Genomic DNA, 10,283 nt, shown 5'->3' on the forward strand with positions numbered 1-10,283 from the left:
CATTGTGACTAAAGAACTTTGTTTTGGCTTAATATCTTTATTTGAAATCTCGATACTCTCATGTCGTATTGTTAAGTTGCTTGATAGATATTCTATATTATATTCCTTCGACAATGATTGCTCATTACTTTCATCATATCTTTTGTTCCTTATCTAATTTAGTAACATAGAATCAAATAAGAATGCTAAAATCGTACATATACTAGTTTCCTAATACTTTGATATTCTTACCGAGCTACAGTTATGTATTCCGTAGCATTGACATATATCTGCTGGTGTAGATGTATTATCTTGTAAAACAGGAAGTAATCTTTTTGGAAAAATAGTAGCCATTGAATTTAAGCTGTCAGCTTCTATATTATCATGTCTTTAAAACATATAGATGCTTGTTAATAAATGAAAAGAAATTACATAATAAATTACATAATACATTGGAAAGCATATAATATATTAGATTACATCTAATGTATTTTAATATCTGTTTGAATTATCTACGTACTGAAATTCTAAATCACTTATTTCAGAATTTTGAAATATAACTGATCCATGACTACAATGAGAATCTGAAGAAAGTAATGGTGTACTTTCCGATCCGCTATCATGGTATGTATTTCTACCTTTCCAATGATCAGTAGACATATACATAATTTTATCCTAGCAATAAACAAACTAAGTATTATTATAATAATAATAATAATTGCATGCGATGTAAATCTAATTGAATGCATTATACATATTGTTGTGAAAAAAACAAACTAACAAAAAAAAAATCATTGTATAACGTACGTTTTTAAATTCAGCAACACATGATAATTAAACAGGATCTCATAAATATTTCTTTTCTACGTATTTCTTCAAATAAAATATGAATTAATAAGATCTTAAAATACTTATAAATAATTATGCACAATAATTTTAATTATATTAATTCTTTTTAAAAAGAAAAAAAGAAAGGAACAGAACACCACTATGATATTTAAAGCACATGTTTTCACTACAAAGTCTATTGGAAAACTGTATTCGAGATAGCTATGTATCCGTTTTGTAAACCCGAACTTATATCAGGGATCCTTGATATAATATATACGCCCTCTTCCCCGGCTTTGTTCGTGTTCTTATTTTGCTTATTGATGGTTACCACGAACTGCTTTATGCGTGCGTAAGCATCGACATTTTTTTTTTTTTAACTTGATCTTGGGCTTTTCTAGAAGCGTAAATGCGATAATGCAAAATGAAACTTTCGAAACATGGTTATATCTATGAAGATATTAATTATACATAAGATTTAACTCTTCTTATTTTTCAATAATTTTTTTAACCGATCATTTGAATTGATCCTTTTTTTTTTTTATTTTCATATCTTATATATTAATATTAAAATATTACATATTTTATAAATTAAAATAAACCATTTCCTTATATTTTTCAAATACTCCATATTCTATTCAAAAGTAACGCATAACAATTTATTTATTTATCGGAATGACAGAGAGGTCAAATATCGGATATTTAATCGTATACCGAAGTCATAATCAAAGTCAAATAAAAATTATGAAATCCAGTATTGTGTAAATACAAGAAATAATGATTTATCTCCATTGATAATTTCTTTATTACTTTGAGTTTGATTAGTGTTAAGAAACGATCAAAAATTAATTAAAATTATTGATCGACTTTATTTTTTTTTTTATTTCTTTTTCTTTTTTTAAGCGTTCTATAAGACATGCATTTTATCTTGTTTAGAAATACCGAGATACATATGTTTTTAGTTCTGTTTCTAAGTGGTGGCGCGATTTTTCAAGATGGTTGATTCGTGCCCTTGAATGTCATTGGCAGCGAAGTCAGGCACCGTCGGTAGAATTTAGTCTGCCAGCAGACGTTGGCGAAGTTTCTTGTGTCTTGAAGCTATACACATATTTTTATTTTATTATAAATAATTTTCAAAGAAACTCTTCATTTTCTTTTCAGTTGCTTTTAAATATATTAAAAAAAAAAAAACATGTCCATCGCAGTGAACAGTCTATCAGTGGAAACCAAAGTGTACGAAGGCCAAAAGCCGGGTACGTCTGGACTTCGAAAAGCTGTTCGGGTTTTTCAACAGGAACATTACACTGAAAATTTTATCCAAGCGATACTCGATGCTTTGGGTTCCCAATGTGTCGGATGTACTCTTGTTGTTGGTGGTGATGGACGTTATTATGGGAAAGATGCTGTTAAAAAGATTATTAGAATCACTGCGGCCAATGGGGTATGTCTATCGAGTAAAACACATTTATTTTTAATATTATTATATGTATATTTAAATGTAACTTAGTAGAAATTATATTATCTAAGTTGTCTCGTTGCATGCCTTTATAGTTTATAGTTAAAAAAACTTGATTTTATTTATGATAAAAGTAATACATGTACGATCTTATTAGGTTATTACTTAATTATTTTTATTTCTGTTATACTTGGCAACATTAGCTGGCGAAAATGAAGAGTAATGTGACAATGACATCTATTATTTTAGGTAAGAAGGTTAATAGTTGGACAAAATGGGATCCTTTCTACACCAGCTGTATCTGCTATAATACGTAAATACAAAACACAAGGAGGAATAGTGTTAACGGCATCGCATAATCCTGGTGGTCCTAATGCTGATTTTGGAATAAAATTTAATTGTGAAAATGGAGGACCTGCCCCAGATGGAGTAACAAATGAAATTTATGAAATCACTAAAACGCTCAAAAGTTATAAAATAATACCTGAGATAAACGTAGATATTGATAAAATTCAAAACGTTTCTATTCAAGTTGATGGGAAACCATTTGATATTGATATAATAGATTCCGTAAATGATTACTTAGAGCTTATGAAAAACATTTTTGATTTTGCTAGTATTAAAAGTTTATTGCAAGGAAGCAAACAAAGACCAGCTTTCAAGGTCCTTATTAATGGAATGAATGGAGGTATTATGAAGATTTTATATAATTTTCAAATAGAAATTTATATTTACCAATGATAGAATAATCAATATTATCTTCTAGTTACGGGACCTTATATAAAACGTATATTCAGTGATGAATTAGGTGTGGATAATTCAAGTCTTGTTAATATAACTCCATTAGAAGATTTTGGGGGACTTCATCCTGATCCAAATTTAACTTATGCAATAGATTTGGTAAACGCCATGAAAAATAACCCTAAAAATGATTTTGGAGCTGCTTTTGATGGAGATGGAGATAGAAATATGGTAATAACATTGAATCTGAACAAATTATATAAAATAAAGTAAACAAATTTTTTTATTGAAATTGCTACTTCAAAATTGTTACAGATACTAGGAAAAAATGCATTCTTTGTAACACCTACTGATTCATTAGCAGTATTGGCTGCTAATTTGACATTAATTCCTTATTTTCAAAAGACCGGCGTTAAAGGTTATGCAAGATCTATGCCAACAGGTGCTGCTGTAGATAGAGTAGCTCTTAAAGGTGGAGTTACATGTTTTGAAGTACCTACTGGTTGGAAGTATTTTGGTACATATTATGATTAATAGATTCTTTTATATAGTATGTTTCATATAGTATGTTATAGAATAATTAATTAAATAAATTATTAGGAAATTTGATGGATGCTGGTCGTCTATCACTTTGTGGAGAAGAAAGCTTTGGTACAGGCTCTGATCATATACGCGAAAAAGATGGTATATGGGCTTGTCTTGCATGGCTCAATGTTATCGCAAAGCTTGGGAAATCTGTTCAAGACGTATTATTAGATCATTGGAAAAGTTATGGACGCAATTTCTTTACAAGGTATAAATTATATATTGTACTGTTGCAATAGATAATGACTTGAGATTTATTTATACCACTGTTATGTAATACATATGTTTTCAGATATGACTATGAGAATTGTGAAGTAGAAAATGCAAATAAAGTGATACAGGAGGTCGAAACTGCAATTCAAAAAGCAGGATTTGTTGGTACAACATTATCCTCTGGAAATAAAACTTATACTGTCAAACTTGCAGACAATTACTCATATACTGATCCTATTGATGGAAGTCAAGCCAATAAACAGGTAGGATTTAAGCTTTTCGTAGTCTCACAAATTTATTTTAATTATATTATTATTATTATTATTATTATTATTATTATTATTATTATTATTATTATTATTATTATTATTATTATTATTGTTATTATTATATTATTTTATAAATTAGGGCCTACGGATATTATTCGAAGATGGTTCTCGTATAATATATCGTTTATCCGGAACTGGAAGTTCGGGAGCAACGATTCGTTTATATATTGATAGCTATGAAAATGATCCATCTGTTTATGAAAAAGATGCTCAACAAATTTTAAAACCGTTAGTTAACATTGCATTAGATTTAAGTAAATTATCTCAGCATACTGGACGCGATGCGCCAACTGTCATTACATAAAGAGGTAATGCATATTGTTCTCATTACAATATTTCTAGGTTACAGTTTTACTCATAATTTCATAATAAAAAAGTAAAACTGTTTGTGAATATAAAACAACTTGTGCCATTTTATTATTATAATTAGGACGGATTAACATTGAAAAATTTCATTGTCCATTATTTAGTAATCTTTCCATTTTTATACAGATTTTTACTTACATTAATATAAAAGCAATATATTAATGTCTTGTTATAATAGCACACTATTCATATAGTGTCATAATCATTGTGTTAATGTATCATTAAACTTAAAACTTAATGAGTAAAGGTATTAATGATACTATAACTTAGATACATTTTTCGAATTAAACAATTTCTTACACCAAATAAAAATTAGGGAAAAAGAAAACAATAGAAATGTTTTGTTACAATATAAAAATAATCTCATAACATCGTACTACTGCAAAATTATTCTACTATTCTTTTATTTAGCTTTTATTATATTAGTATGCACGTATTTAAAAATATTAATTTTATAAAACAAATAAGTTTTATATTAATATAGAAGAAGTCGACACTAAAATTCGCATTTTAATACAAATCTTATTAATTATATTCAATTAATAACCGTTGTACACAAGTAATATAATGTAAATTTCTTGGTGTAAATTTTGATTATATTAGTAGTGATTGCTACTAGTGATATATGATTAGTAAATGGTTCAATGACATCTGACACGGATATTAAGTTTAAATTATACTCTATCTTCTTACAAAACCAATAAAAATACATTTATGAATAAATATATACTGAAAGATGAACACACAGTTACTATAAAAAGCATTAATTATGGAAGTTGAAAATATATGTAGAAGTATCTTACGGGATGAATAGTAAAATATATACTTTCCTCTAATAATTAATTCATATTTTGTAATAGTATATAATAAAGACATAAAGTTATAATTGATACATAGATTCTATTAACTATAAAAACTGCACTCAATGCACTATTATTTAATTGTTACAACAATAATAAAGTTAAAACCGTGTTACTTGTCAGTTTACTAAATCATTTAAACTAATATGAACTATTAAATCTATAGAACGTATAATTACGTATTTTGTTTATTTTATTGCTGTATATTATATTAGATATTCTTTATATATTAGTAACAATTATTTATGAATACAAAGTTTTATGTTGTATTTATCATGCTTCACTTATGTGATTATTTAAAAAAAAAAAAATAAAAAAAAAATAAAAAAAAATAAAAAAAAAATATCCGACACTATAATAATAAAATATTACGTCGGAATTTGTATTCTATTACAACTATATTAATGTCTTGATATTGGTCTTGATAAAGTAAATGAGACATAGAAAGAAGCACGAGTATATAAATTGCTTGGACGGTTCTCCAAGGATTGTGAAAAAGAAATTTTATTTCTAAGATCAATACGTCATAAAGCTTGGAGAAACATATATCTTTATGTAGGTATGATTCCTAATCACCGAGATACTTAGCATATAATGTATTACATATATTTTGTTAACATTGAAATAATATTTATGTCTATCAAAAATTATCGATGGAAAACGATAATCACTGTATAAATAATTTTCCATTTATGGAAAAATCCGTATATATCCGTACTATTATATGTACTATAGTAAAACAGGAAAAATTTTTTTTTCTAACATTTCTATTACACTTTTCTAAATTAAATAAGTAGCTCTTCTGCTTAGTATCTCACTGGAGTTAATCGATAGAGTAGGGTATGTACAAAAATATGTATAAAAAGAGTAGTAATGGTCAGGAAAGGAATTCAAATAAGATGAACAAAATTTGATTAACTGTTACAATATATATGTAACAAAATCTATGTACCATAAAGTACATAGATTTAGTACATAGATAAAGTGTGTATAAATGACACAATTAATCAACGAAATAATAGATAGTAATGTAAATTTTTTGTAGCAATTATAAAGAAATATGTGAAAACATTGGTATATAACAATAATAATGACATTTATATATATTTTTATAATAATAATATATTACCTTTTTTTTTATTAATAATAAATATTATCTAAAGAAGTAAAACTAAATTTACAAACATTTGAAATTATTCCTGAGGGAATGTTCTAGCTTTCAAAAATACAATATTTCGATGGAACGAACATGTCATTTTCATATATTTATTTTTTCTTCATAATTGACATCATTATTAAATGACAAAATATGCAGCAATACATAATTCAGAAGATATACAAAATTATTCAAACTTAATAATGAAATTAACTACACATTTTGTGCAAGATGCAATTGCCAGTGTTTGAAGAGATTGTGAGGTGAGAATTTTGTAAATAGTAGAAGAAGGAAGGGGGATACTTGGGGACCTGAGCCGACACAAACTCCCATTCAGCTTATTGCCATTGTCATAGAGTGTTATAAAAAATTTTGGATGATTCATAAACAAATAAAATATAGCAAAATACCCTAAATACTCTCTATGACATAGCAATGATCTGCAGTGCGGTAGCAGTGTCATAGAGACCAGCAATGACTGCCGATTTTACTGTAAAAATGTTAACATATAACATTTGTATCATAATAAATACTAATTATCATTGTAAGGAAATAAGCCAGTGGCTATGCATTAAGCACGCAATCTTTGTTTCAACAATGTGGCCAAATTAATTTTGATTTTGATAAATATCTATGTTGCATATGTGTGCAGTATGCAAAATATGTAGATTTTTTAGTTTAAACTTTACTATTGTCAAATTGTTATTTGACATAAATAAATCCCTACAATGAAATATATTGAAAGGAATGATTGTGTCAGAAATAATACTTGTAATTATAATGAATATCTATTCTATTTGTATAAAATATTTAAATCTTTGATTTTGTACAACGGAATGTATATGAATGGGTATATTTCTTTTTTTTTTTATAACAATGAGTATTAATAATTTTTGAAGAACTTTAGTGTCGACTAATTACTATATTTTCAACACAATCACATAGAAATGCAAATATCATATGTAGTAACATAAATCAAATCAAATGTTTTATGATTGTACATTGTAATAATGAAAAAAATTAATTTTCAATAAATGTTCAGCTTCATTAATTAAAATTTATATTTAAATTCAAATTTATTTCATATTTTCGATATAATTTAATAAACAATATAAGTTTATTACTTAATATTATACAATGTGTAAATCATAAATCTATTGACATTACATTTGTGAAATATTCATTTTTAATTCTTCTTATTTAACACCAGATGGATATGCTGTTGTTTCCTCCCCCACGTTGACAAACATTAATATATGTACTATTTTAAAAACGTATAATTTTTTTTATGTACAATGGAAAGTAATAATTGTTCTAATAATTTAGAGAAACTTGGCAGTTTTTGTTCTGATTGTAAACTAGTTTTAAAATCTATATACAGTTTGGGTAGCGCGTCTTCGATTAACGAATGTATATCATTCAATGAAGAATCCAAAGATCGTAATTCATTATTAAACGAATACAAGCAAAATTCGAAGCAAGAAATAATTAATAAAAATAATGAAAAATTGAAGAATCCTCAATTTTTTTCTTGTAAAAATAAGTTATCTTCACTAGTATTAAATACCAATGATAAAAGTAATATTACATTACAAGAAAGACATGTATTATTAGATAAAAAAATTCCAATGAAAGAGTCAACAAAAATGTGTATATCTAATAATTATACAGAAAATCTTATTCATACTAAACCCAAAATTATAGAAGATAGAATATTAAAAGACACAGAACAATTAACGATGAATACTTGGAAAAGGCAAAAATTAGAAACTTCAAATAAAAAGCATAAAAGTTCTACCTTTAAACCAATACCTAAAATTCTACCTAAGATTTATTCTATAGATTCTAAACACCATAAGACTACAAAACATGCTAATACACAATATTGTCAAAAAATGCGAAATTATTATACAGATTTTAAAAGTTTGTACAATTTAAAAATACAAAGAAAACAGTTAACTCGAATGAATTCATTTGAAATACCAAAGTACTTTGATTCTCAAAGTATGAAATGTGAAATTGATTTTACCAAAAAACCTGATTATATTGGCCAACTCAATATATTAAAAAGTATTATATTGAATCGACGTAAAAAAGTACTGAAAGTTGCTAAAAATTTATTAACACTTAGGTAAGATGTTTTTTATTTTTAGTAAATATATATGTTTTTATATTCATGTTTACTTTTATAAAAATGTACAGTATATAATACATAATTAATTATGTAGCTCCTATGTTGAGGATACTTGCAAGACCATATTAGAAACAGAAGTTATAAATCCAGATATAAAAAATACAGATACAAATACAAATTTAAGTGAAAAAGTAGATAAAAGTACTAGTCCACTTTTATCTTCTGAGATCAGTCTTGCTGTAACAAATCTTACACAAACTAAAGCAAATAGTCATGACATGTACACATACAATCCATATCGTTCTAAAAATAATTCATATAAAAAAATATAATTATATTATTGTATTGAGGTATATATAAATGATTCATTTCATTAGAATGGAAAAAATAACTTATTTATTTCAAAGAATAGAAACATTTATCTCCCGCACTTAATTACACCATATCAAAGTCATCTCTCTGTAAAATAGATAACATAAAATTAAAAAAAATGACATATATTAAATAAAAAGTGTGCATTAATGTTTTATGAAATACTTACAGCATCATTGTATTCTAATACATGCTTTTTAATAGCAGAAGTATCTACCCATGTTACAAAATCTTCAAGATTTCTGGAATAGTAACATAGTTATTTTCTTATTAACAGTCCTCTATTTATATAATATTAATATCTTATATTAATATGTTAATTTGTTTATTACCTTGTTACTAAAAACGCTGGATCTTTTACTATTTCTGTCCCCACTCTGACATGTCCTTGTTCGATTAATTGCGTTGCCATTTTTAAATTTTCACTCATTTTATTATGAACCATGATAATCGGCAATCGTCTTTTGCAAAAAGAACTTGCAGATACTCTTTGTGTAAGAGATAAATCCCATTTGGTAGATATTAAACCAATCATATATAATTTTTCCAATAACAATGCACTTTGTTCTATGCGAAATGGATTATCAGCATCGAGCTCCTTAATTTTCTCTCCTAATTCTCGAATTTGACGTGACAATTTGTTATATCTATGAAATGAAAATATTCAAGTTACAAATCTCATACTGAACATATATTTTAGATTAAATGTTTCAAATATTATGCAGAATAATAATTTATATACTTTGTATAATCACTTCTTTTTTGAATTCTAAAACGTCTCAAAACTTTGACTTCATGTAAATTATTATCTGCTTCCCAAGAAATAAAATCAACTTTCTTTAATAATTTCTGCTCATGATATTTTAATTTTCGCACCATATTTTATAATAACTTAATAAAAACGTGACAATAAAACTTTCTTAACTGAAATAACGAGGTTAAAAACGCATGTGTAATCAGGGTTACCAACTTGTCAAGAATTCATTTATTTCTTCGTAAAGTATATAGAGTATTGTGTGCTTTAATTTCGAAGTATTAATAAAATATTAATAAGCCTTAATAAAATCTTAAATTTCTTCATTAAAAAGCTACATAAGGTGAATAAATATATAAAACTAATTAATTTAATATTGTTTTTTTTATATATATATAATACATATATGTATTATAATGTAATATATATGTTTTTGAATGATATATTTTAATATTGCATCGAAATCAATAAATAAACAAACATTATCAATTTAATATTAGATATATATGT

At 25.8% G+C, this 10,283-nt stretch overlaps 4 protein-coding genes across 7 annotated transcripts in view; 2 read left to right on the top strand and 2 right to left on the bottom strand.

Moving 5' to 3' along the window:
• LOC118448593 (neutral amino acid transporter 9) overlaps window positions 1–1,305 on the bottom strand; it is a 6,083-nt gene extending 4,778 nt beyond the window's left edge. Inside the window, exons 1-4 of one of the 3 annotated variants that reach the window (XM_085660854.1) lie at window positions 787–1,305; window positions 500–654; window positions 232–367; window positions 2–153 (exon numbers count right to left, since the gene is read on the bottom strand). In XM_085660854.1, the coding sequence (XP_085516980.1) occupies window positions 2–153; window positions 232–367; window positions 500–645 (434 nt within the window). In that variant the 5' untranslated portion in view covers window positions 646–654; window positions 787–1,305. Of the gene's footprint in view, window position 1; window positions 154–231; window positions 386–499; window positions 655–786 lie in introns of those variants that run through there. The other 2 variants (XM_035882054.2, XM_085660856.1) reach the window with 2 other exon arrangements.
• Window positions 1–5,703, top strand: part of Pgm1 (phosphoglucose mutase 1) — a 7,061-nt gene extending 1,358 nt beyond the window's left edge. The window contains exons 2-9 of one of the 2 annotated variants that reach the window (XM_085660857.1): window positions 525–603; window positions 1,969–2,248; window positions 2,513–2,951; window positions 3,030–3,235; window positions 3,320–3,521; window positions 3,605–3,797; window positions 3,882–4,065; window positions 4,211–5,703. In XM_085660857.1, the coding sequence (XP_085516983.1) occupies window positions 2,000–2,248; window positions 2,513–2,951; window positions 3,030–3,235; window positions 3,320–3,521; window positions 3,605–3,797; window positions 3,882–4,065; window positions 4,211–4,435 (1,698 nt within the window). In that variant the 5' untranslated portion in view covers window positions 525–603; window positions 1,969–1,999 and the 3' untranslated portion in view covers window positions 4,436–5,703. Of the gene's footprint in view, window positions 1–518; window positions 604–1,968; window positions 2,249–2,512; window positions 2,952–3,029; window positions 3,236–3,319; window positions 3,522–3,604; window positions 3,798–3,881; window positions 4,066–4,210 lie in introns of those variants that run through there. The other variant, XM_035882056.2, reaches the window with a different exon arrangement.
• A 1,814-nt stretch (window positions 5,704–7,517) lies between these two features.
• LOC146872622 (uncharacterized) lies at window positions 7,518–8,979 on the top strand. The gene is made up of 2 exons (XM_085660858.1): window positions 7,518–8,644; window positions 8,742–8,979. Exons 1-2 carry the CDS (start codon window positions 7,809–7,811, stop codon window positions 8,977–8,979), a joined length of 1,074 nt encoding a protein of 357 aa, XP_085516984.1. The 5' UTR covers window positions 7,518–7,808.
• On the bottom strand, window positions 8,950–10,011 carry LOC118448598 (U3 small nucleolar ribonucleoprotein IMP3). Its single transcript, XM_035882060.2, has 4 exons — window positions 9,762–10,011; window positions 9,352–9,666; window positions 9,189–9,261; window positions 8,950–9,106 (listed from the first exon to the last, which is right to left on the bottom strand). The coding sequence occupies exons 1-4, from the start codon at window positions 9,896–9,898 to the stop codon at window positions 9,083–9,085; spliced, it is 549 nt and encodes a 182-aa protein (XP_035737953.1). The 5' UTR covers window positions 9,899–10,011; the 3' UTR covers window positions 8,950–9,082.
• Window positions 10,012–10,283: the final 272 nt, after the last annotated feature.

The sequence above is a fragment of the Vespa mandarinia genome, chromosome 13 (genome assembly GCF_050613455.1).
Source record: "Vespa mandarinia isolate Hongniang chromosome 13, ASM5061345v1, whole genome shotgun sequence".
Lineage (NCBI taxonomy): Eukaryota > Metazoa > Arthropoda > Insecta > Hymenoptera > Vespidae > Vespa > Vespa mandarinia.